Below are 25,979 nucleotides of genomic sequence, written 5' to 3'. Positions count from 1 at the left end.
ATGGGGGAAGGGCTGCTACTCCTTTGTACAATCCCCTTGTGGAGGAATGCTGCTCTACAGATCAAATTGTTGAGCTTTTTGAGTGAATCTTGGTATCAAGAAATACACAAAGAAGACGTTAAACTTAAACTTCATGACGCAATAAGGCACTTTGAGTGTGCCCAAATTGTCCAAGGTTTCAGGGAAACTTGCTAAACCGGTTTTTATTTTTTGCTGAGATCAGGCTACACCTTGAATTGTTGCTGCATAACTTGCAAACTTGTCCAACGGGTTGGGCCACACTGAAGGGTAAACATGAGACTAATCAAATATTCAGCAAGACAATCTGATCAGTTCCTCCTGCATCTTACTGACACAGCTTCAGTTACCACGCTGGTGTGACAAAGCAACAATGTCCCATTATGAATAACTGGAGGTTTTAAGGAGAGATGAGCTTGCACACTTTCAGAAAAACCTTAGACGAATTATATGTTTATATGTATTACATTTTGTGGTCTGCACTTTTAATATATATCGTTCTGGACCAAGGCAGCTATGATTTTAGGTTTCTTCCCCCCTGCAACACATGACCAGTAGTCATGGGTTTGTTGAGAACCACTGCCCCATCACATGCACACATTTAATCAAGAGCAATATGACCCACTGCAACCAATACATATAATTTAAGAATGCAACTGTGTGTACACAAAAATCCTCTCTAATTAGCAAATAACATTTGATAGAAAAGTTAGTGTTCCTCCTTGTAGGAAGAAGCAAAACTTAAATTAAAAACCCAAGGTAGCTTAACAGTTTTCAATAAACTGTATTCATCTGCATGTAATATGTGATTACATTAAAATTATCACATGACAAACAGATCACTATTTGCTTCAACTGGTTTTTATAATTTTGTAAAGTATTGTTAGAGACTTGCATAAATAGTCAATGAAATACTCACTATAAACAGGATATTGATTTATCGATTGCTGGATTGGAGGTGAGATCACGTCAGTGTTATTTATCTTTGCTTAATTCTGGCAATATCCAGATGTTTAATCCATTTTAAACAAGGCAAACATTTAGCAAAAGGCCCACACCGCTAAAATTCACACTTAATTTCAATACTGTCCTTATTTCTTTAATAAACCCATCGGGCCTACTTGCTTTCGAGGTGACAGATGAGTGACCTAGCCAATTAATTATAAAGCAGCTTTGACGCATATGGGAACCAATCTGTGTTGATAAAGCGCATCTAATTTCACGGTCATCCTCGAAAGACATGTTTGATTGTTAAAAAAAAAAAAATCAATTTAAAAAGCGAACAGTCACAAAAAGCACACACTTTCGCTTTTAATTAAGTTTCAGATAGAGTTACACGATAGTATTGCTCAACCTATCTTCATTGGCTTTGACGTCTAATTGTGCTGCTCTTCTGTTTGTCCCCGCCTTTTTCACGATGCAACCAATCAAAACATTGGATAGGAGGACTAGGTAGAAGGCCAGCCAATTACAGAGCCTCTTCGCTGCTTTGACTGTATACGACCCGCAGACACAATTTGTGTGCTCGTTACAGTGTATCATGTAGGGTAAGGTGTAGCAGGACGATTAATTAATGTTAGCTCTATACTCCGGTATATTAGGGAAATTTCGTTTTTCTCTGTTTAGATAGTTCAACCACTGCCGCGTGTTGAGACAGTAGTGCGCTTTGAGGGCGCTCCGTGTTTTCAAAGCCCGAAATAGTCGCTGTCAGGACTACTGTTTTGTTGATGTCATCCGCGGCAGAGCTGTAGCGACCTTCAATTTCAAGACAAGACCGGAATAAACAAAGACTCGTTTTTGGCTGTCATTTCGCCTTTTGTTTTGTGTGTCTTCTGTTCGTGACACCATCACCGAGGATGGGACTTTTGCTGCCCTTTCTCCTGCTGTTATCTGTTTCCACTTTCACAGCCGGTGTAGATTTTCAGCAGGGATCCAAACCCTTCGGACAGTCGCTTTTCGTGAAGCGTTCATACATTGAGGAGAAAGCGTCGAGAATCGTCAAGCGGTCTCTGCCTGCATGGCTGGCGGCATCGCCGAACCACAAGATAAAACGGAGAAGTGTTGAGCTGGGCGATTCCTGCAAAGCTCTGCAAGGATATGACACCAAGTTAGCAGACAACACCCACCGTGTAAGTTACCCAGTGAGGTCCTGTTACTCTTCACACGTCTCGCAATTAAATGTGACAAGAGAGGATGATGCGCAGGTGCTCACCTGGTGCACTAAAGGGCCTAATCAGCTATTCACTGTGTGATGGGATGTTTTCCGTTCAACTGTGAGCCTTGAAGCTCAGGATATCAGTTAGCGTTTTGCATTTTAGATTTACTAAATCATTATACTAGGCCTACATGTATTATCATCAATAGGTAGCAGAGCAGGAAGTTGTGGCTTATCCCACACATTCTCTCTGCAACAGTCATTGATTGCACCTTTTCGCCTTTTTCTCCATCCATGTTTGACTGCGTTGACTTTTATTCCTTCACATTCGATTCAAGGAGTCACAGATATGGTGCTGACTCAGAAATAACGCCTATTTTTCCTCATGCTTTAAGACCTACGTATGCTCCATTGTAGCACAACCAGACCGGTTTACCTCTCATGCTCCAATGATGGGTGTGACCTATATCTTATTCTTCTCAAGGATGCAGCTGTAGTCTGTATTTGAGGATCCCTCTTGCCTCTGCCTTCAATGAGAGTTAATGTTGACAGAGAAATGTCCCCCTTGGGAATCCATGTGACCAGCTGTGTGGTAGTTATTTAGTAATTAAAGTTGTGTTTGTGTGGGTAGTGAACTGCAGGAAGCAGGCAGAGTGTCTGCACAGTGTAGGCTATGTTAAGTTTCAACAGATGTGTAATGGATGTCACTGTTTAAGCACAAAAGGAAGATAATGACAGAAATGAAAACAGCTTAGAAAGTGTCCAAGCGAATATGCAATGCTCTCTTTATAAAAGCAAACAGGAGACTGACCTTGGCACAGTCCTGCCCTGCTTATTTGCCTAGCTCCTCATAGCCATGTGATCAACTTTGCATTGCACTCTTTGTATGGTTGCTAATCTAAAGTCGACTGAATTCCAGAAACGGCTCAGCCTTCTCATTCCCCACGAGATTTTGCAGACTTTTACATCAAACAGCTGACTCAGTGACAATGATGACATTTTTGCAGAACCACACTGTTAAATGAAAGGAAAGCGCAAAAAAAGACTGTCTAAGTGAAAGTCTGGTTCCTTATCTTCTTTAAATGTGGTATTATGTAGTTGTATTCAGAAGTCTGTGCCACATCCTCACTGAAATTCTTGTCTGGTCTGATATGTGGTGCCTAATTGTTTCACTTTCTCATCCCTGCTCGAACACACTGTGGGAGAGCCCGTAGATGCAGGAATACAGTGTGGACAAGTTAGAATAAAGTTTAACCTGAGGTTATGACAGCTGAGAAGTTTTCATTAGTTGTTATTTTGTTTTGTGTTTACGTTTTGTTTTTAATATCAGAATGTTATAATATATTTAGTTAAGTTTGACTACTTTTTTGTGTTAGATTTCGGGGTTTCATGTAATATGGGATACCTGTCAGAGGTGAGAACCAAAAGGTCTACATAAATTCTGGGATCAAAATGTCAAAATTATACAGTAAAAAAAAAAGTATTCAGATACAAAAGAGGGACAACCACAACCACTCGGCTTATGTATGATATGGATTCACAAAGACGAAAGCTGAACAAATATTCTCTTATTTATATTCTATTTTAGTTAGCTCAGTTAGCATCATTTTCTATTTTTGTTTCAGTTAAAAAAAAAATGTATTTTTCATTATTTTGTGAGTTTTTTTGTTTACGATAATAACATTGTAAGTTACACATATATTCATAAATACCTGCTTAATGCTGTAGTCATTTCATGTAATGTAGTTGTGGTATCATTCTCAGATACTGTTTACAATGCGGTTTTGGGTATCTTGAATATTCAGATCCATGCATTGATCCGATACCATGACAAACGAATCCTAAAGTACTCATTCCATGTAAATGATCATGTGAGAGCAACAGTGTGGTGCTAACAGTGAGTGTTAGTTCATCAAAGATATACAAAGTGTTTTTCCATAAATGTATTAGTGTCTTTTATTGAATCGCACTAGTATCATAGGGGGACTTGGTATTGGCCACTACGCTATACTATAAGAGTGGTATCTGAACATCTCTGCTGCTGAATATGTCTACTTTTAATGTATTTGAACATTTCGTTGCTATTGTTTTCAGTATTCCTTCAATGACCTGAGTGGGTCCGTGTCGCTGGCCTGGGTTGGAGATGGCACAGGGGTGAGTGTTGGACTCTTACATTTCATCTCGTGTGTAGTGTTGTTCCTCTGTGACATACAGTGGACAAACATGGCTGCATTATTCAGTGGGCTGTGTGCATCTGACAGATTGTTTTTATGGGTGACATAACAAGTTCTCCATTCTCTACTTTTTTCTTTGTAGGTCATTCTGGCTCTGACTACATTCCAGATCTTTCCCTTCTTCATGTTGAAATTTGGACAGTCCAAACTCTATCGGAGGTAAATGTCATGATCTCAACGGTTCGAGAAAAAAAAAATCACTTGTTTTGTATCTGATTTGTTTCTAATTTGGCTGCAATCTCGTGTCTGACAGCGAGAACTACGGGAAGTCATTCCAGGATGTGACTGAGCTCATCAACAGCACCTACATCAGATCAGAGTTTGGAATAGCTATCGGGCCGGAGAACTCTGGGAAAGTGAGTCATCCCCAAATCAAGCTCTTCCAGTTGTTCACTCATGCTGTGATCTAAAAATGTGGCGCTGTGCTTCTCCACTAACTCACCTTCAGCGTCTTTATCTTGTCTTGACTTTTTGGGTTCATAGGTCCTCCTGACAGCAGAGGTGTCCGGAGGTCTTGCGACTCGGATCTTCGTGTCGGAGGACTTTGGGAAGAGCTTCACTCAACAGGACTTGCCCTTCCTCCCCATGATGCAGATGACATACAACCCGTACGACTCCAACGTGCTGCTGGTCCTCAGCAACAGTGTAAGAATGAATGTGAAGAAGCTTTGATTGGAATGAACTGTGGATGTAGGTCAAGGTATATATACACTTGAAAGCTCTATTTCTCAGATTAGAAGATCCTTTTTAGTGTGTCATTAATTTAAGAAGCTGATCGACCTTTCTCGTGCTCTGTTGTAAAACTCCTAATCAAACATCAACTCATTTCCTCATAGCGGAAAGATAAACCTTCTGATAAACCTTTCAGTGTTAACACAGAGTCATTTTATGGACATGGCTTTGGCGTTTATGGCTAGCTCTAGTTTACCCAGCTCTGTGTGACCTATATAAACATGGTGTCATTGCAGCTGAATCATAAGTAACTCATTCCATCGTTTCTTTTGTGTTCTCAGTATGAACTTTGGCTATCTGAAGATTTCGGCAGCAACTGGAAGAAGCTGCATGACATGGTGTGTCTGGTGAAATGGTAAGAGAGAGACTTTCTCAGGTGTTCAGTGAACAAACAGACGAGCTATTCATATCCCCTCAGTGTCCTTATGCATAAGGAAAATATTTCTATTTAGTCAGATCAAGGAGTATTGAAAACACTCTCATTATTTGGGTATGTAGCAAAGATTTCACATCATCTGTAAGTTGTTCCTCTTTTAAGTTCCTCCAAACATTATGACAGGTAATGGAAGGCAGAAGTTTCACCTCTCTCTACTAGTCTTACTGGTCTTTACTCGTGATCATATCTGTTTCAAATTCCTCAGAGTAATCTAACTTGCTCTCCCTTGCTCACAGTTGTAAGATTTGTCAAAATATATAAAAATGAACCGGAAAGAAGCTTAGCCACTTTTATAGTTGCTGCACCCTTGCAAAATAGGCGATAAAAGTTTCCTGTCATTGGGTGACTTTTCAAACAGGTCTCCCGTGGCCAAGCCCTCACAGAGCTGTTGTTGTTTTGGAGGAAACATCCTGGTGTCTATTGCTTAGTAACTTGGCAGCTCTGATTGTCTTTTAAGTTTCAGTTTTAATGCTGTGTTATCAAATTCAGCATGCCCAAGTGAGCTCCATGTCTCTCTGAAACATGACCCTTTTGTTGCTATTCCAAAGACACATTACAGGGAAATGGGTCATTGAGAAGTGGGGCAGGAGCTGTCTGAAGTCAAAACACACCCACTGAAAAGAAAGCACATATTTAAGAAGGGCATGGCTGTATGCTGGTCTTATTTGATAAGTCAGGTCAGATGATGCCTCTTTCACAGTCAGGCAATACTTATTGACAAAAGATCATAAATGCATCAAGAATCCTGTATGAGACTGCTCCTCAGCATTTCCAACTCACATTCTGTAGGTTTGTGAGATTTAAGCACCCAGAGCTGTCATACTGTCTTAAAAAAAAAGAATAATATATAAATATAATAAAACACATCTTTATGGACTTAATTGTGGGTGTCTGCTTTTCTAAAATGATTGTTGCTTTTTATTTTGATTCCAGGGGAAGGAAAAATTCCATCTTCTTTACAACCAGCCTCAACGGATCCTGCAGTAAGTAACAAAAAACACTTTTATTGATTTATTTATTTATACACGGTATACACATGTTTATTATTAAGAAGCAACATAATAAGAGTTTTTCCAATACCAATTTCACAATAGGCCCTCCATTCTGTCTCAAATGTTACATGAGTGCTACATAATACCATGAGTGTTGGAGAGTATGTACTGTACTTATTGATCTTTTGGAGGAATTTGGTTAAGGTATTGACAACAACAATGTTGAAATAGACAATGCTCTCTGTTTGTCAAACATGTCAGCCATCTGTGTTTTCCAACAACATCTGTACAAAAAGTTTTATCTGAATATGTAGACAGAGTGATATTGAGACAACAAATGAATAATCGATTAAGAGACTGAAATGAAAATATATCTGATCAGATAAAGTATTGTGTCGATGTTCTTATTTACTGATTTAATCTCAAACTCTTAAGTTAGGCTCATGAGCTCACTTTATTTAATGCGCTTTTTTAAGTTTTCCTTTTAACATTCCAGGTGAACGGGGGATGCTCGAGCTGAAGAGGACTACCGACTATGGCAAAACCATCAAGACTGTCGCCACTAAGATCTACTCATTTGGTCTGGGCGGACGTTTCCTCTTTGCCTCAGTAATGACAGGCAAGGTCAGTATACAGCAGGTTCAAATGATCTTCATCTGCATCTACAAGCTTAATGTGTGCTCCAGGCTCATGTGGATTTATTATATTTAAATTACACATCTCTTATGACACCTGTTTCAACCTATTTGAATTCCCTGGGTTTAGTAGTAAATTTGCCCCTCTAAACTAGTTTATTTTCTCTTTATTCACACTTTTTCTTTCCTCTTTTTTTTCTTTCCCTAACTCCTCTCTGTCTGCAGGGAACCCTGAGGATGATCTACGTGTCAGTGGATCACGGCGAGACGTGGAACATGGCCCAGCTGCCACCCGTGGGTCACGAGCAGTTTTACTCTATCCTGGCAGCGAACGATGAAATGGTTTTCATGCATGTAGACGAGCCAGGAGGTCAGTCCAAACAGAAATCTCCCACATAGACACTCTATTTATTTATTTAGTAGTATAGAGTTACATATCTGTTAATTTGTCATCATTGCAATATTTCAAATGTCCCATGTTTCTGTAAAAGACGTTGACATTATCTTGCCCTCCACAGACACAGGTTTTGGTACCATCTATGTATCAGATGACCGGGGCACCGTGTACTCCAAGTCACTGGAGCGCCACCTTTACACCACCACGGGAGGTGATACAGACTTCACCAACGTCACCTCCCTGCGAGGAGTTTTCATCACCAGCGTCCTAGCAGAAGGTAGATCTTTTCATGTTCCTGTGTTTGATGAAGAAATATCAACACATGCCTGTACTCAAATTCCCATCAGGCAACACAAACATGTACATCTTCTCCATTACATACCAGAGGGAGGGTGTTGGGTAAATATTTAATTAGCTGTTCAGTGTTAGATGTACAGTCTGTGTGAAGCGGCTGTTTGTGGAAATATCTCCCAACACCAGCTAAATCTTACCTCCATCGTGTCTGCTGCTCCAGTAGTAGTTTTTTTTACCCCTACTGTTACACATGGCCTTTCATTATTGATATAATTGTTCAGTGACAATGTGGGTCTGACACTTAGTGTATTATTGTTTACTCCTAATTAGTTTAGATTGTTGAGGTGACTGAGTTTCCCTCTCTTGTTGTTGCAGACAGCTCGGTGCAGTCTGTCGTGTCCTTTGATCAGGGAGGGGAATGGGTTCCCCTGCAGAAACCTGCCAACACTAAGTGTGATGCTACAGCCAAAGACCCAGACAAGGTAAAGAGACGATATGGATATCTGGAGAAGTTTTTTTTTTTTTTTAATGGTCTGGATAAAAAGTGTGTATATTTTAAGGTTAAAGGCAATGACTGGCTTTATCCTTTAAGGATTTATGGTGTTCTGAACTTAGAAAACAAGCTCTTTTATTTGTATCTTTTACTTTTCATAGCGTTTGTACTGAAAACAGTTTGACACCACATGCTGCTTGTGTTTGTGTCTACAGTGCAGTCTTCACATCCACGCAGCCTACAGCACTGCCATGAAGCTGAACATCCCCATGCTGCCTCTGAGTGAGCCAAACGCTGTGGGTCTCATCTTAGCTCATGGTAAGTCTCTGATCAGTGCTTTCATACCAGTGTCCCTTAGTGAGTTTACAAATAATTGTTTCTAAATTGAATTAACAATATATCCTGTTTCTTTTTTACCACCTGACATCTCTGTGTTTTTTTTTTTTTTTACCAGGGAGTGTGGGTGATGCCATCTCAGTGATGAAGCCTGACGTGTACGTGTCTGATGACGGGGGCTACACTTGGATAAAGGCCCTCGATGGGCCCCATCACTATGCCATCCTGGACTCTGGAGGGCTCCTGGTTGCGGTAGAGCAAAGCACCAACCAACCTATTGACAAGATCAAGTGAGTTCCTTTTACAGTCAGTTGCAGCCAGTCATTCATTTTCATATTTACACCAGTGCCTTTCTTACTGACACAAGTTCAAATGTCATCCATTTACTCCAAACACAATACCTCCATAGCGTTTGGACCAAATGTAACTGGACATAAGGTTTGTTTTTGTGATGTAGTCCATCACAATAGATGTAACAACTCTAAAGTCTCTTGCCATTTGGGATTCATACAAAATGTTTAATGCTAATACTGCATGTTATATGTGACTCCCTCTTATGTGTTATTGGTTTAATGTAATGTTTTTGAGCTAATGCTAACGCCTGCACATTCCTTGATATCTGTACAGATTTTCTACCGATGAAGGACAGTGCTGGGGTGTGTACACGTTCACTAAAGAACCCCTCTACTTCACTGGTCTGGCCTCAGAGCCGGGAGCTCGCTCCATGAACGTCAGTATCTGGGGCTACAGAGACTCCCTCCTCAGCCAGTACTGGATCTCCATCACCATCGACTTCAGGGAACTTCTCACCAGAGACTGTGAGTCACACAGTACAACCAATTCTTTTTCATGCACTTGTGGAAACTTCAAGTATCAATATTATTTGAGGTTTTATGTTAATGGAGAAAACAATACCTATATTTGTAGGTGAAGATAAGGACTATGTGCAGTGGTTGGCGCACTCTGATGACATCAGTGACCCTAACGACGGCTGCATGCTGGGTTACAAAGAGAAGTTTCTGCGTCTCAGGAAGGACGCGGTCTGCTGGAATGGACGAGATTACCAGGTCGACACCCAGCCGAGCCCGTGTCGCTGCACGCTGGATGACTTCTTGTGGTAAGATAATACTGCTGGTTATATACTCCTCACACATGTTATTATAGTGTGTTGTTTTTGTACTTTGTAAAACTTATTTTTTCTATCAGGAAATTATTATAATTCATGCAATGTCAAATGTCATCAAACTGCAACTTTGTAACATCACTGCTTTAAAGGACAAAACGTTTTTTATTAAAGTCATTACATTCTTATTTAAGACCATAATTCATGATTGACACAAATAATACGTATTTGTTTCAAAAACAGACACAAAAGATCAACCGTATCTGGTAATATTCTGGTTGCTGTTAGGTGTCCCTTCAGTTTTAAAAGCCTTTAACTAAAAGCGTTCCTAGATTAGAACAAACTCTGGATTTGAGATGCACAGTTTCATTTGTATGGCCAAAATGTGCAACACAACATTTCAGTTTCATTCGATTAGTTGTCTCAATGTAAGAATTAAGCCTGTTAAATGATGTTGTTTTATGTAATTAACCTGTGTGCTGACTAACACAATACCCTGCTGAGGGGGAACTGCTGACCGTGTACAGTTATTGAAAGTAGAGTTACTGCTGTTTAAGGTCTATTGAAATTAAGAACTAGGGTTTGTCGTTTAAATGAGTCACACATTAAAACTGCCAATAGTTATTAAAAAGCTGTGTTAAGGTATCCTTTAGTAAATGTTTCCAATAGGGTAACAATCGATTCAAACTGAATCTCAAAAAGTAGCGTGTGAAACAAAGAGTACTTTAAGTTGTTGTTGTTCTTCCACCATTGTTTACAATCGTGTCACCTGCTGCCTCTTTGCAGTGACTTTGGATTTTACCGTAAAGAGAACAGCTCAGAGTGTGTGGAGCAGCCGGACCTGAAGGGCAAAGTACTGGAGTTCTGTCTGCACGGGAAAGAGGAGCAGCTACAGACCAGTGGGTAAGACACCAACCCTTTAAGACCAGCATATTTTAATGTGCCGTTGGTTATCTCACAAACAGGAAATGTCTTTCTGACAAGATGTAAGAGGAAGTTATGATGTGTTAATACTGGATCACTTTGACTCGTCTGTCATTTTCCAGTCTGCTTGATTTTTATCTTTATTTTATAATTTTGCTGTGTTTTTTGGCATGAGGTCATAAAAGGTTCATGCATCAATGAAGTTATGGAATAACATTCGACATACTGTCGTCCATTTCTTCATTTGTCACATTTAGAGAGCGTGACACGGGCGGTTGCTGTCAGGGTTTCTTTGTGTTGGAGTAGACAAGTGATGAAAATGTGGAAGTAACAGTAACAGTGAAATCGTTAAGAGGAAACTGTTGATGGTGTGAATGAGTCTTGTGTTTTCAATGAGAAAGAGAAAATGCTGGACAAAAACTGCAAAGTTCATTTTTGGTAATTCCTACTGTAAGCTGTAGAGAGTTGTATCAATATAGATGAATTTATATGTAGGTTATTTTGATAAAGGCTGGACAGTTAGTGTTATGAGCATATGCCATGTTAGTCTTGTTTATGTTTGAATAGTATTCATACTGTACATTCATTTCATTTTGAACATCTTTATTATCTTTGCTTTTTAGAACAAATTGGGCCTGGAATAAAGTTTAAAAAAAATAAATCTGAATGTGCTTTTCAGTCAACACTTCCAGTCATCAAATCCAACAATTATACACTTGATTGACAGATGATGACATCATGAATGTGTCTTGTGTCCACAGCTACAGGAAAATCCCTGGGGATAAATGTGAGGGGGGGCAGATGCCTGAGCGTAAAGAGATCGACCTCAGCAGGAGGTGTGTGAGCGACCTGATTGGTCCAGAACTGACGGTCAGTACCTCCACCTGCCAACATGTCTGGAAAATCTGAAGAATATAGATTTCTACCTGCTATTTTGTTTTTAAACTTGCAATATATCTGCAATCTCTTCCACAGGTCGACAACCGCACCTCCAAGTCCGTCCCCATCGTGATAACAGTGATCATCATCATGCTGCTGAGCGTTGCAGCAGGAGTGGTCTTTGTAAAGAAATATGTGTGTGGTGGCAGGTGAGTGCTTGTTTTTGCTTCCGTTTTTTTCTTCTTATTTTACATCATTTGTAGTGACCTCACATGATTATGTATTGGTCCTGCAGGTTCTTGGTTCACAGGTACTCTGTGCTACAGCAGCATGTTGAAGATAATGCTGCCGAGGGGAATGATGACCCGCTGGAGACCAACCACACTCAAAACGGCAAGATCGAGTTTCATGATGACTCAGACGAGGTACAGTGGATCCCTTTTCCCTTCACACACAGATTGAGAATATGGATACAAGGTTTTGTTTTGAAGTAGAACCAATAGCATGTGTTTTTTAAAGTTTGCTATTTACTTGATATCATTTTGACATTCAGAACTAAGAAATAGATTTATTTTTATGGTTAGAAATAGAAAAATAAATAAAAAAACAAAGGAAGCTATATTTTTGCCTTATGTTGAGGCAATGTTTTAAAGCTTTTACTGTTTGAGTCCTTATTAGAACCTTCCAGATAACACCTGCAGCAAGCAGCACGTTGCTCTTTCAACTAAAAACAGATAAAGAGTAAGGAGTCAGGACATGAGGGGATTTTTTTTTTGTTGGGTTTATTGATAATAAAAGAAAATATTTCCATGTCATGGACCTCATTTATCCTCCTGTTCAACAGTAAGGACTCTGTAGTGTACAGTCCTACTCCCTCTTGTGACTGCTCAATATGTCTAATATAAGTAATGAAGAAGTGAAAGTGAACAGAACAACAAAATAAAATAAACAATAATTATGATTTCTAATCTGATGTTCAATTTCATTATCAACACTTAACATAGATCTGTGCTTTTGATGGGAATCGTATCTGTATACTTTAATATACCAAATAAGTGTAACCACCATTCAAAGTTTTTCTTCCATGGACAAAACATTTTTTTTTAAATGTTTTATTTGTTTTTTCAATTACAAATTCTTATATTGCAATTTCTTATTGCGAAGCAGCCAAAGATACTATTTGCAGGTAGATCATCATGGACAATCAGTCCACATCAGAACTCCTGGTAGAAAATAATAAAATAAATTCAGTACAAAATAATCCCTCTCAATGAAGAGTATATTGAGCAATGAGATCATTTCAAGTCTGAGCATGATGATATAACACTGATATGATTTGACCTCATAGAAGGTAATTTAAGGATAAAAGTTCGGCATCAGTTTAAACGTAACCATAATGCTTCCTTGTTTGCTCTCTTGTTTTGGTTCATCATCTGCATGCTATTTTCTCTTTACACAGGACCTGCTCGAATAACCGGCACAACCTATTGTGCAAGTGAGCAACAAGTCTCCAACCCACCTCGTGGCCGGCTTCTGTTTAAGTCCTTCTTTTGTCTCCAGCTACTTCTTCCATTCACCTCCTGGTTTGTATTTAGGCCTAAGCATACAGACGAAGAGTCTGTGTCTCTCTGCTGTCATCTTTGAAGAATAATGAATGTACGGAGGCTCACTGGGATCAATGTCCCCGCTCAGAAGAATTATGAAGGTGGTCTTGTTCTGTTTGCTCTTGCTCTTTTTACTGAACTGAGTTATTTATTTGAAGGGAATGAAGAACTGATGCAGTCATTTGAGCTGCTGACAAAGCCAGAGTAATGGGGGTTTGAAGCGAGGCTAGTTGTCTAAATCTGTCACTGTTGCATTCAGGGTTCTGCTTCTTCAATTACCTGGGAGTGCTTCTGCAAATAATTCCCACCTCTGTTGAAGATCTGTGTCCCTTTCTCCTCATGCACTTGTACATAACCCATTTGTTGCCATCATTGATGTGGTATCAATTTGGTTGGTGTTGAAAAGGTCGCTGTCGGTAGCTGGTTTTAAAGCTCTCCCAAACCACAGTCTTACTTCCTACTTTTAAGTATTTGTTGGGAAAAAATTGTGCCCCACTTCTAACCTACAAACAATCGTTTGTACATTTGAGCTTTTTAGCCCTCTCCTCCTTTGGGAACACAAGTTTTTTTTAAATCCCCTTTTGTAATCTGTATTTGGAATATAAGCCTGCATATTGTGTCCCTCCACTGCATCAAGACTCAATAAGATGCGAGTGGAAATGTCAATTTGCACCAGGTTTAATAGCAATAACATCTTTACACTGAGCGTATGGTCCATGCACGTCTAACCAGACTTTACGAAGATCTCTGATGTATGCAGTGGCACATAAACAATAATGTAAAGGTTTGGACAAATGTGTGTAAGGACAGAATTTGCTCAGAACATTGTCTAAAGCACAAAGTCCTTTGTATGTTTAATGTTTCTATTTGAACATTTTTTCCTAAATGTGAGTCCAACACTTAACGTGATGAAACGGTCCAAATCACTGTCGTCAGAAGTTGTGTTGGTAATGATTTAGTTTTTGTGCTAAGCAATGTTTGGACTACTGTAACAAAGGACTAGTTATGTTTCAAAGACACTCCGAAATGACAAATGATTCTAGTTTGATAGGAAATATCTACGATTATATTTTACATCCTATTCTTCAGTGTAATTTCATGGCAGCACAGGAGCAGTGCTGAGAAAGCAATTTAGTTATGTAAATGTTGTATAAAGCATTATGAACACTTTGGACTATTAGGAGATTAAAAAACATGGCTGCAGAAGTTGCAACACTGTTTTTGTGTTGTAATTTACGTCTGACGTGGAGAAAATCTTTTTGAAATGATAGAAAGTTCCCCATCTGTGTTTTTCACAGTAAACTGCTGTTTCTTTTGAATCCTCCTGATACTCAGTTCATTCACTAGCTGTGGTTCTCGCAATACATCTGTCTGCTTTATATTATGACGTCTTAAAGGTGTTTCTTTTCTTTTAAAGTTTTATTGCACAATTATTTGTCTACTGTGTGTTAAATAAGTTGCTTTCATAAAGGATTTATTTATTCATGACTAGCGGGTTCAGAGTGCAGTCAATTGGATGTGGTTATACAAGTGCCTGGTGTGAGGATACGATGTGATGCCCTCCCAGTGTGTGGCCAGCACCTTTTTACTGCTAAATATTTCTATCAAATTCTGTGCTACCAGCCGCATCCAGTTTGTCAGTGACATCCTGAAGTTGCACTTATTGCCTGAGATGAATCCTCGAGCTGTGAAGGAAAGGCTAGTTTCATAGGAGCTCCCATTGAGATGCATGTTAACTTCACATTATTTAAACCCACTGAGCTTTAGCTCACACGTCAACTCAAATGGAAAACACAGATTGGATACAGGGTTATAATGTAGCTGCTGCTTTACACTGGGAGACGCTAGGCCAATTCTTATTTAAAGATTTATTGCATTAAGTGAAGTTACACTTTTTTCTTACAATTGAAAACTGCTGTGTAAATGAATAATCATTGTGATGGTTCTGTAAATATACAAGGCTACATCTTTGTATCTGCTCTGTTTCTCTCTTCTGTATATTTGACGCAATTTTCTTTGGGGTTTCCAATAAATTCATATGTTCCTCTATTTCTGTTGCATGATTCTTCTTTCTCACAAACGACACTAAATTAAAGAAGCCTGGTTTATGCTGCTTACAGCGAAAATGAAAGCACGGTTACAAACACCTCACTGTGGCTTCACAACGGTGGTTTACAAAGTGGTTCTTCTTGAAGTCTGAGAAAACAGACAGTTTTCGCACAGGTCACAAAGGGGTTAAGTTACCCTTCAGTGTGACAGCTGATGTGAGATATTTCTAAGGAGACGTGAGTTAAACCTGTGGCCATTTTGTATAATCAAAGGAAAATCTTTTTATTTTATTTTTTCTGTTTAATTATTGCTGTATTCATCCTTTAATTTATAGAGGTACATGGAACAAAGTGAATAAATAAATAAATGCATAAGGGAACAACTGCAGGAATAAATGTAGTCCAAAGATGTTGTTTCGTTCAGTTAGAGTGATAATCTCTTGGCAGAGTATTGTCAGGTGTTCATATGGATTGTTAATAGTCCAACACAGTAACTCTAGATTCTGTACAAAAAATCACCCTCTACATCAAAAAAGTCACAACCAACTTGCACTACAGGTGAGGGCTTTTCCATTTGGATATACTGTTCAAGTTCTTCTTCTGTGAACACCTGTCCATCCCAGCTCTCCTCATCCTCTCCGTCATCCCCTGTAAGCATTGTTCCAGATGTTTCCACTGTGGCGTCTTTACTAATATCAGCTTTGGGCTGGATGGGCAGAAAAGTAGCAGGGACCAAACTCTTACTAGCCTCTGTGCTTCGAAGCATTAAAGTCTTATCAGACGCAGGCACCACTGCATCGGCTCCTCTTCCGGGTGGTAGCACTGCCGTTGCATGGATTCCAGGCAGCTTCAGTCTGTCTGACGCTGCCCTGTCACCTGAAGGCAACACCTGCTGGCCGAGTCCTGCCATAGATTTAGCATCCTGCTTGGCTTTTCTTTCAGGACTGGGCACAAACTTGGATCTGAGGACTCTCAGGATGACGTCAGGGCTGACAGAGAAGCCCTCAGCCAGACGCTCCACTGTCCACTCTTCTGGTTGCTCTTCCTTCAGATATCTGGGGGGGGGGGGGAATAACATTTCATTTGAAGACCTAGTTATAAAATTAATTTGAAGCCAGAAAATCTTTTTGTTTGAGTAGTATAAGATTAAAAAAAAAAAAAAAACACTTCCTTACCTGATTTGCGCAATAGCATCCCAGGTAAGCTTCCTCTGTGGAGCTCCTGAAGGAGTCATCTGTCTTCTCAGTATGTGATATTTCACAGTCCTCTGCCTCTTTCTCCCCTCACTGAAAAAAAACATAGGAGGTGTGTTTTTCCGCATTATGCATTTAACTATAATGGGGTTTTTTTTTACACCCGGAAAACTAGTCATTCAAAACTTACTCAACCAAGGCTTGGAGCTTGTCTTCTACGTCTTCCAGACCGACTTCTTCATCGGACATCCGGTCGCTGTGTCTTGAAGCTCCATGTGATGATCTGGCTGTGTGATCGTGGCTCTGTGCCAGCCATGTCTTGCCGGTACCTCTGCTTGCAAACCGAACGCAGGTACTAGAAAAAGGCCGAGCCACGGACGGAGCTCCCAGCCTGGAGAGAAGGGAGAGGAGCTGAAAAGGCCGAGCCATGTGCGTGTGTCCTCTCTTTTCAACTTCTTGTTGTGGTAAAGGTACATAGAAAGCAACACACGCGTCTGGAGGTCAAACTGTCCACTGCTCTATTTAATGGATATATCTTAAAGCATGCCTCAAACAAAACAACAAACTGTGACTCGTACATGTACTTCCGCAAACATGGGTCAAAGGATAAAGGCGTCGGGGTAGCCTTACTGCCATCTACCGGAACGGAGTGAAGTGGGCCTGAATCCTTTGGCATGAAAATGGGTTTTAAAAATGACTTACAGTAACTGTACCACCCAGAGCACGATTAGGTTTTTATTCCTGATATTCAAATCAAATTAATGCAACAAATAGATAAATAAATAAATGCATACAACGTCGACTGTCAAACGAAAGAGAAAATACAAGTTGTTAAATGGCGACATCTGCTGGGCGCCGTGGACACTCCCCCCCCCCGCTTTGTCCCAGGATCAGTGTTGCCAGATCTCGCGAGAGAAACAAGCAACCAGCTCTATGGAAACAGGCGACCTGGCACCTCATAAAAAATTAAATGAAGCCCAACAGGTGACCTAACCTACCACATAGTGTAAAAGAGAGGCCACTTGATAGCAGTATATATATACTGCACTTTAGAAAAACAAGCCAAAAAAAACCCCCCGCAACCCGCGACTGACGATATTTGCAAGCGACTTTACAGAAAAAAAGAAAACCCCCACCCCCCAAGGTCGCTTATAAACAAGCGGACCTGGCAACACTGCGCAGGCTTCCTGTGTCACGCAGCTACGCACCTCCTCCCAGGCGCCGTTGTTTCATTTGCGCCATTTTGTCCGCTCACTTTGTTGATTGGGCTTCAGCGAGCTGTACTAGAGCCAATCAGAGGGAAACCGGACAGCGAAGAGACGGTAAGACAGACCCTATTGAAGGCATTGGTAGCTGTCAGCACGGATTGGTTTGCCCATGGACCAACCAAATTACTAACCCTTGCTAAATTACAAAAAAAACCAAAACAACAAATGGTATGGCAGTTTGATTTGAACCGCTGCGTCCTCGGTTGTTTTGTATAAAAAATAACTCTTAAATGTTGACTCCCGCGAAGAAACATGATCTCTGCTGGACTGACTAGCCTTTAGCTGATGTTAGCTTGTCGGCTAAAATACAGAGTCTCCAACAAAAAGGAGTGTCTCGTAATGTTCACGGCGCCATTCAACCTCTAGCGAAAAACACTGTAAAAGAGAAAAACACATAAAGAAACTACTGCGCGCAGTTTACGTGGTGACTTACATCCATTTTGTGCCTTCTAGTTTTATTTACCACGTTTAGCTAAGTCGTGTTAGCTCACATGTATGCTGTGCACAAAACACCACATGAAGCTTTGCAACAGCTGACCTCACTAATCATCTGCTATCATCCATTTAATAATTACAAGGTTACATTTAACATGTGACGGCCTCAGTTAGCGTGTTAGGTGATAAGGACCGTCAAAATCCCCTTTTATTTAAGTAAGAGGTCCCGCTTACGGTAACAATGGGCTGGCTATAATAATGTTAGTTGACGTTTTAGGGTTGGAAATAAAGACATTTCTTTTATTTCTGCTTCAATAAAAAAGGTCGAAAGCCTTATCTGAAATGCAAATTGTATTAATGCTGTGTAATACTGTATCCTTCTATAGTGTTAAGAGAGGATTGTGACAATAACAAGTCATGGAGCAGTACACCACTGCCACCACTACGACCGGGGAGCAGATAGTTGTGCAGACCACCAATGGACAGATCCAACAGCAGGTGAGCTATGACCCTATTGGCTGTTGCAGAACCATACCATTAACAGTTTAACCTCCTTTTGTAAGTTCACAGGTATCAGGTACACAGAAGGAGAGTGCTGCTCCAGTGCTGATTCGATAATCAGTTTATTTTTTTCCTGAAAATGACTCACCTGCGACTGTGTTGTCCTGCCTTGCCTGCAGGCACAGGGCACAGTGACGGCTGTGCAGCTGCAAACAGAGGCGCCAGTGGTGACGGCCTCAGGCCAGCAGGTGCAGACACTCCAGGTAGTGGTGTCACCGCCGCCCTGTGTCAGTGCCATGATGGTGTTGCGACGTATGAGTTTGCATGCTTGACGAGGCCTGATTTCATGACCCATCGCTGTGCTGTTTGGTTCACCCTTCCTCCCCCCCCCCCCAAGCATGTCTTCCAACTGTCTGAACTGCATGTTCCTCAGCGCACTGTTCTGTGTCAACCTCTGGTTTCTGCTTGTGCTCTCATGGCTGTCAAAGCACTACTGTTTATCTGAGTTGTGTTTGAAGCAAGACACAATTCAGAATGTCACAGTTTTGTTCTTCCTGACAAAAGCCATTTGATACATGTATCACAACAGAAAAAGAGCCAGAACTGAACACCAGGGATCCATAGTCATGACCACTTGTCATGTTTCATCATCTACTTTGTGACTTTCTACTCTATGGTACATTTTTTTATAAAACAACTCACTAGTTTTTAGGATTCATCGATATGGATGAATATACCAGTTCGACATCATCGATACAAAGTGAAACATGAGATTTTCCCGTCATCATATTTATCAACAGACCTAATTCACTTTATTTAAGACAGTAGATTATATTTCGTTTACATTTCTTGAAAAAATGTAGCAAGCAAAAGTGTTGCATCTTATTTAACTTTTTTGTTTGGTTGATATTTGATAAAGAATGAAATTGGTTATACATGGGCCCCTGATATTGTCTCATACAGATTGGAGGCCCGTGAATGAAGGGAAAAAAAAAAAAAAAGGGTTCAGACTCAGTGAAAGTAGCAAACATGTACAGATGTCTAAAGAAACATCAGGATATCAGATGTTGTTCATTCTTATTTATAAGCCTTTAACCGAAATTGGATCCCAGTTGTCTGTTCACACATTTATGGATCCGTGTGTGTGAAGATACACATGTAAATCAATCTGAAGGCAGCTTTTTCTCTAATTGTGTGCTTTTAAGCAAATAAAGTTTGAACCAATTTTATGTAATGCCTATTTTCATCAGCAATACTCTGGTAACCACTCTGTGTTTGGTTCATGACAGAAATACTCGAGAATATTGGGTTCAGCTTGGATCCACTGTGGACCTGTGGTGTCTTGTTTGTACACCCCAAAGCAGAAAGATTGACAACAAATCAACACATATTCATGATCTTGTGCTATCTTGGATGTGCCTGATTTCACATATTTTGCTTGCCATTGTCACACGTCAGTGATACTGAAGTAATACTGACACGTTTAAGTGCTGATGTAACGTCTTTGTAAATCCTGCAGGTCCAGGGACAGCCTCTGATGGTCCAGGTCAGCGGTGGGCAGCTCATCACATCATCAGGACAACCCATAATGGTGCAGGCCATGTCAGGAGGTCAGGGCCAGACCATAATGCAGGTCCCTGTATCTGGAGCCCAGGGACTACAGCAGGTAAGAGATTAAACTTAGTTACCACCAGGATATCATTTGTATTGCAATCATGCTGTGTTCTCCTGCACAAGGACCCAGTGTCCTCTTGGAGTAGTTCTGGTTGGGTGAGTGCAGTGGTATAGTATGAAGAGTGTATTGTGACAGGGCCTAAGTATCAGTTATAAACATGTTTCTGTTAACATGCTTTAAACTTGATTGTCTATGTAAAGAAGAATAGGTTTTTAATTAAAGAGGTATTTCTTTTTTGATGCATTTTTTAGTTCTGGTGCAAAAAACCTTATTCTGAAGATTTTTGAAACAGTGCTCGGCTGTTCTGATGCACTTGAAATGGAACAAAAAATGTAGAAAGTAAGAAATAAAATACCTTAAAGTGAATCTGTGTTGTTGTCTCTGTATAGATCCAGCTGGTGCAGCCAGGGCAGATCCAGCTCCAGGGTGGCCAGACTCTCCAGCTCCAGGGCCAGCAGGGTCAGCCCCAACAGATCATCATCCAGCAGCCGCAGACCGCCATCACTGCCGGACAGAACCAGGTTTTCAAATGATTCACTTCTTTGAGGCCTTTTCATGAGATAGAATTGTGGTTTATTGAGAGTCTTTTCTCCTTGTCTGTGATCTAACAGGGGCAGCAGATCAGCTTGCAGGGCCAACAGGTGGCGCAGACTGCTGACGGACAGACCATCGTGTACCAGCCTGTCAATGCAGATGGTACCGTCCTGCAGCAAGGTACACTCAGTTTTTCTCCTTCCTCTTGAGTCTGCCTTCTGATCTAAATACTCTATAAACTAATGCACTCTTGAGTGGTCTTTTTGAACAAGAAGTGTGATGATAATCTGTTGGCAGGAATGATCACAATTCCAGCATCCAGCTTGGCAGGCGCCCAGATCGTACAGGCAGGGGGTGCAAACACCAACACGACTAACAGCGGCCAAGGCACTGTGACCGTCACCCTGCCCGTCTCCGGTAACATGGTCAATGCAGGTGGAATGGTCATGGTAAGACCCTGTGCAGAGGTATCCAGCATCTTATTACATTTTCCTTTGTTTTTACATTTTGAATCCAAATTTATACAAGAATGTGTGATTTTTCTGTTTTCTATTTGAAACTTAACAATGATGGTGTAGAAATTACATTCAGACTTCATGTTTGTCTTTATGTCACTGATGAATCATTTGTTGGGCATCAAAAAGATGATTGAATGACCGAAACACTTTCAAAGCAGCATCACTGCAACATAAACATTTTAGTTCAGTGTCTTTTTAAGCACACTGTTGAATGCAAGGAGTATTATGAGGTCATTTTGCTCAGATGTCCACACACATGTTTTCCCTTATTGTGCTTTAATTAACTTCTCCACGTGGAATTTGCGTGTATAGACAGTTTTGTGGGGGGGGATTCTGGTTATTAATTTCTGAATGCAGTGCAGACACCTTTGAGTCCATGTGTTTATAAAAGTGTTCACATGAATGCATTCATTATTGAAGTAAAGATGTGCTACATGAATACTAAAGAAGATAGGAATAAAATAGATAAACAAGGACACTTGGCTGGATCATCATGCTTGGTGCTAAAAAAGTATTGACCCCCACACCTGATGGTGTGGCAAACATTTAGTGACTTAAGTTAACAACAGCATTGACCAACAGAGTGTTGCTAAAGACAAGAAACATAAAAAAATAATAACTTTGACTTGTAGGCAAAGTGTTGGTGCATTTCTTTAATGATTTATTTGGCACTAGCCAATCACATCCTAAGTAATTGTACCTAATGTCAGCCTGTGGCAGTTTATAAATATAGAATAGATTGAAAGTGTTGATATACTGAATATCAATACCAAATAAATCGCTTTATTCTGGATGCAACCTGATTGAACTGTTTAAACCAGACCTCCTGAGCACTGCGTCCCTGTTTTCTGCCTCTGTCAGATGGTCCCTGGAGGCGGTGGAGTTCAAACAATGCAGCGTATCCCCCTGCCTGGGGCGGAGATGCTCGAGGAGGAACCTTTGTACGTTAACGCCAAACAGTACCATCGCATCCTGAAGCGGAGACAAGCGAGGGCCAAGCTGGAGGCGGAAGGCAAGATTCCCAAAGAAAGGAGGGTAAGACATATTGGATAGAATTGAACCACACACAGATGAGGTGACAGTGAAGTGTTCTTCCTCACTACCTGGTTAATAAGAATGCACTTGTATTAAGCGCTTATTCCTCTCTTCACCAGCTTCTTATTAACTCAATCTAAAGCTGCTCACATTTCATTCATTGAAGATGGCTGTAAATGATTTCATTTAAGGGTTAGGGTGAGAGTAAAAATGATCATCCAAAAGCTGCATAGAGCTGGAGAAATCAGACTGTTAAAGGGAATCTTTCAATCTAACAGTAATATCTGAAATATAGCTGATAAATATTTAACAAAAAGGAAAAACCATGTGGTGTTATCTAGAAATTTAGTCTTAAAGAACGGAGGTCTCAAAAACCGTGACAAGCACCTTCATGTGTTGACACCACGAGAGGCAAGTAAGAAAATGTCTTTACTTTTTTGTGGTGAGTGTAATGACCTTTCAACTTATACTCAAACAGAGGTTTGCACAACATAGTCGGCCCCCGTCTGACTTTTTCAGCCGATTCGACATATTGAATCAGCGTCTGCGCGGATTGGTTGTTCGGAGGTTTCATTTAACTCCAGCTCTCAACCTTACTATTTACAGTCTATGCTATCAACACAAATTCGGGAAAGCCCCTTGAGTCTGCCGCTGTAGTAGGCCTATCCATGCTTTCACCTATTTAGTGCAGTTTCTCCTTATTTGTCGCCTCCGCCTCTTATTTTTTTTCCCGCTTAAAGATCAAGGGCTGACCACACCAGTGCCATTTTAAATGTTTTATCATACATTATGGGGCGCTGGTGGCGCAGTGGTTAGAGCGGGCGCCCCATGTCTGGAGCTGTACCTGTGGCTCCTTTCCCACATGTCATTCCCTACTCTCTCTCTCTCGCTGATTTCCAACTCTGTCCACTTTCCTGTCTCTCCAATAAAGGCACAAAAAGCCCCAAAATATTTTTTTTTTATCAGACATCATTCTCGATTAAAAGTACCTATATTATGAGTGGTGAGCGACAGCGGTGTGAAAATGGTCTTGTATCATAACAACAAGCTACCGCTGCCTGCTGGCATGGAGAGTTATTTCCTCTCACGTACATGGTGGTTGGCCATTGGCTGTAGTCTTTGCGATGTGTTCAAGTGCAACTTTTTGGCCAAGAGAAGAGGCGCCTTCGTTGCTACTAGTTCTTTGCTGTCTGTTTCAAATCATGTACAGTAGGAATCATCAGTTACCAGAAGACACTTTCCAAAGGTTTGTATTTCCAGCAGAGGGAATTTAAACACAACCTCAGAGTTATATTAGATTTAAAAAAACAAAACAAGCAGTAATGTGAAACTACATAATATTACAACAAAGGGGTTGAATGTATGGATCAGCTGTGAAGAAATGAAAACTGTTTTATGTTCTACAAGAATAACATATTAAACAGATATGGAACTGAAGAATCAACGAGTAAAATGGAATAATCATCAGATGGAAGGTCTGTACCAGGATGATGTGTTATATATTTTGTTTGTGGTGTCTTTTTTTTTTTTGCTTTGCCAGTTAACTGTACTCTCTGGTTTTAATTTTTGAAAGCTCAGGCTGTGGAACAATTGATAGAGCTTTAAAGAAAAAAGGAGTAGGACTAGATATGTTTCTTTCACTTCATGCTGCAGCCTTTTCAAACATGGACTATAAAAACAAATCAAGACTTTACAGAAAGTATGCTCTCATACTTATCTGCTTTGTTTGTCTGTATATTTTATTTTTGAAATTTTCCAAATAAAATACATAGAAATGTATAAAAAAATAAATACCGTATTCAGAATGTTAAACTGTACAATACTTCCATCTTGTCTTAAGCAGAAATATCTACACGAGTCTCGCCACCGTCACGCTATGCAGCGTAAGCGAGGAGACGGTGGGCGGTTCTTTTCACCTAAAGACAAGGAGGAAATGGCGTTGGCCCTGGCACAGGTGAGAATACTGACTCCAGCCGGTCAATTGTGTTAACTGCCTGACTTGTATTGAACAATTTGTGTAATTCATTTTTAACTTCGATGCCTCTGTATTTGAATAGATCACAACATTTTAAATTTGATACTCCTTGTAACTAACAGTGGTGATCTCTTCTTCTGGTCTGGTGCAGCAGCAGCAGCAGGATGTAGCCGGGGCAGACGAGACGGTGGCTCAGATGATCAGAGTCTCTTAGCACCGACGCCAACATCAGCACTTTCCTCTGTGAACTCCACCCTGCCTGAGACTCTTCATCCCAGTTCACCCATCTACTAAACCTGCTTTCAACCATCAGACACCAAAACACAGCACTGCCACTCGGGTTGTCTTCTTCTCACTCTCGTGTCGGTCTTCCAGGGAGCTGACCATGTGGCGGCTGAGACTGTAGACTTTTCATCTTTCCTAAGATGGCAGATTGTTCCATGTTCAACTTATCTGGTCAAGCATGTAGGACTAGATTTTTACTCTCATAAGGATTTATTTGAACAATATGGAAACATGATTTTTTTGTATACTGGCCTAGTCAAACAAAGGAAGCTGTGAAACCATCCTTCCATACCCCTGTCTGTTGAAAAGAGGAGAATTGGTCTCCAGTGGATACCTGTTGTTGTTTTAAATATTTTTTTTTGTAAATGGTACAGAATTTGTGTCACAGACACTTCATTAAGCGTTGATGCGTCACTTGTGTCTATTATCTTTGATGTCATGACTTTCTTTCATTTTTTTCAACCCCTGCCCTAGGGAGACGAATTCAGCATCAAATGAACAAAAACAGAAATGGGATGCTAATTTGAAAATACTGTACAGAAAGTCTTTTCTTCCCCAAAGTGTACTTGCTATTTTGCCCAATTCTGTGGATACATTTTATACGATTTTGTGGTTAGAAATAGTACTTGTGGGGTAAAAAACAATTGTCACCATAATACACATTCTATCCATGTAGACATTACTTCATTGGTGAGTCCACCCAAGGTTTACATTTTGAATGTAGATAACAGATTTTTTTTTACTCATCAGATGAAGTTAAGCGATGTTTCTTTTTGCGATTAAGAAAAAAAAATTGCCATTGAATTCGTCAAAACTGTGTCAATTACATTTTTTTAAGTTATTGGTGGTTGCTCTTCTCCTAGTTTTGATATTCTCTCATCATTGTAGAGTTGTATCCATTTGCATGCTGTCAACTTAATGGGAGCTGTAGTTTTTCACTTCTTTATATGCTCTGTTTGTGTATTCAGAAATGGATAATAAATTTTGTAATATAAAATTATAACAAAGCTGTTAAATGATGGACTTCAAGTACTGGAACAAGTTTGTGAGGTATCAGAGTAGTAAAGTAACCCCTGGTGTTTTCATATTAGAGATATGCATAATCGTATTTAATTAAAAATATTCCAAGTCATTCTCAATCGTTTTACTAACATTACAATGCATATTTTGATAATTGAATTATTTACATAATTTGTAATTTCGGACGACTAAATCAGATGAGCCCTGATTCAAATCTCGCAGGTAAAATACAGTCTGAGC

General features: G+C 40.2%; 3 protein-coding genes across 19 annotated transcripts; 2 read left to right on the top strand and 1 right to left on the bottom strand.

The window, feature by feature from the left end:
* Positions 1-1,527: 1,527 nt before the first annotated feature.
* sort1b (sortilin 1b) lies at positions 1,528-15,301 on the top strand. The gene is made up of 20 exons (XM_020632212.3): positions 1,528-2,147; positions 4,268-4,327; positions 4,490-4,566; positions 4,661-4,763; positions 4,891-5,052; positions 5,421-5,494; positions 6,509-6,558; positions 7,064-7,191; positions 7,428-7,572; positions 7,721-7,876; positions 8,269-8,375; positions 8,602-8,704; positions 8,841-9,012; positions 9,350-9,540; positions 9,650-9,839; positions 10,632-10,748; positions 11,531-11,639; positions 11,745-11,857; positions 11,944-12,073; positions 13,108-15,301. The coding sequence occupies exons 1-20, from the start codon at positions 1,875-1,877 to the stop codon at positions 13,120-13,122; spliced, it is 2,475 nt and encodes an 824-aa protein (XP_020487868.1). The 5' UTR covers positions 1,528-1,874; the 3' UTR covers positions 13,123-15,301.
* Positions 15,106-17,291, bottom strand: ngrn (neugrin, neurite outgrowth associated). The gene is made up of 3 exons (XM_065961779.1): positions 16,684-17,291; positions 16,476-16,586; positions 15,106-16,355 (listed from the first exon to the last, which is right to left on the bottom strand). Exons 1-3 carry the CDS (start codon positions 16,920-16,922, stop codon positions 15,797-15,799), a joined length of 909 nt encoding a protein of 302 aa, XP_065817851.1. The 5' UTR covers positions 16,923-17,291; the 3' UTR covers positions 15,106-15,796.
* Positions 17,292-17,656: 365 nt separating this feature from the next.
* nfyal (nuclear transcription factor Y, alpha, like) lies at positions 17,657-25,851 on the top strand. Of its 17 annotated transcripts, none has more exons than XM_065961774.1 (10): positions 17,657-17,815; positions 18,583-18,694; positions 18,877-18,960; positions 20,217-20,363; positions 20,762-20,893; positions 20,984-21,086; positions 21,204-21,355; positions 22,286-22,459; positions 24,303-24,413; positions 24,586-25,851. In XM_065961774.1, exons 2-10 carry the CDS (start codon positions 18,614-18,616, stop codon positions 24,646-24,648), a joined length of 1,047 nt encoding a protein of 348 aa, XP_065817846.1. In that variant the 5' UTR covers positions 17,657-17,815; positions 18,583-18,613; the 3' UTR covers positions 24,649-25,851. The 17 variants fall into 17 exon arrangements, with proteins under 17 accessions (XP_065817846.1, XP_065817847.1, XP_020487935.1 ...); XM_065961775.1 differs by having other exon boundaries at positions 18,877-18,963; positions 24,589-25,851; XM_020632279.3 differs by having other exon boundaries at positions 18,877-18,963.
* The last annotated feature ends 128 nt before the right edge of the window (positions 25,852-25,979 follow it).

Source organism: Labrus bergylta, chromosome 12 (assembly GCF_963930695.1).
Source record: "Labrus bergylta chromosome 12, fLabBer1.1, whole genome shotgun sequence".
Lineage (NCBI taxonomy): Eukaryota > Metazoa > Chordata > Actinopteri > Labriformes > Labridae > Labrus > Labrus bergylta.
The sequence above is the reverse complement of the archived record's forward strand: the minus strand, read 5'-3'. Positions and strand labels throughout refer to the sequence as shown.

Excerpts from the sequence above, each read along its gene's own strand:
- sort1b (XM_020632212.3), top strand. The coding sequence starts at position 1,875 with ATGGGACTTTTGCTGCCCTTTCTCCTGCTGTTATCTGTTTCCACTTTC. Across the intron at positions 7,573-7,720 it reads GCATGTAGACGAGCCAGGAG|ACACAGGTTTTGGTACCATC; the intron begins GTCAGTCCAAAC and ends TGCCCTCCACAG. Across the intron at positions 11,640-11,744 it reads TGATTGGTCCAGAACTGACG|GTCGACAACCGCACCTCCAA; the intron begins GTCAGTACCTCC and ends TCTCTTCCACAG.
- ngrn (XM_065961779.1), bottom strand. The coding sequence starts at position 16,922 with ATGGCTCGGCCTTTTCAGCTCCTCTCCCTTCTCTCCAGGCTGGGAGCT. Across the intron at positions 16,587-16,683 it reads AAGCTCCAAGCCTTGGTTGA|TGAGGGGAGAAAGAGGCAGA; the intron begins GTAAGTTTTGAA and ends GTTTTTTTTCAG. Across the intron at positions 16,356-16,475 it reads GATGCTATTGCGCAAATCAG|ATATCTGAAGGAAGAGCAAC; the intron begins GTAAGGAAGTGT and ends CCCCCCCCCCAG.
- nfyal (XM_020632274.3), top strand. The coding sequence starts at position 18,614 with ATGGAGCAGTACACCACTGCCACCACTACGACCGGGGAGCAGATAGTT. Across the intron at positions 18,695-18,876 it reads ATGGACAGATCCAACAGCAG|GCACAGGGCACAGTGACGGC; the intron begins GTGAGCTATGAC and ends CCTTGCCTGCAG. Across the intron at positions 20,894-20,983 it reads TCACTGCCGGACAGAACCAG|GGGCAGCAGATCAGCTTGCA; the intron begins GTTTTCAAATGA and ends GTGATCTAACAG.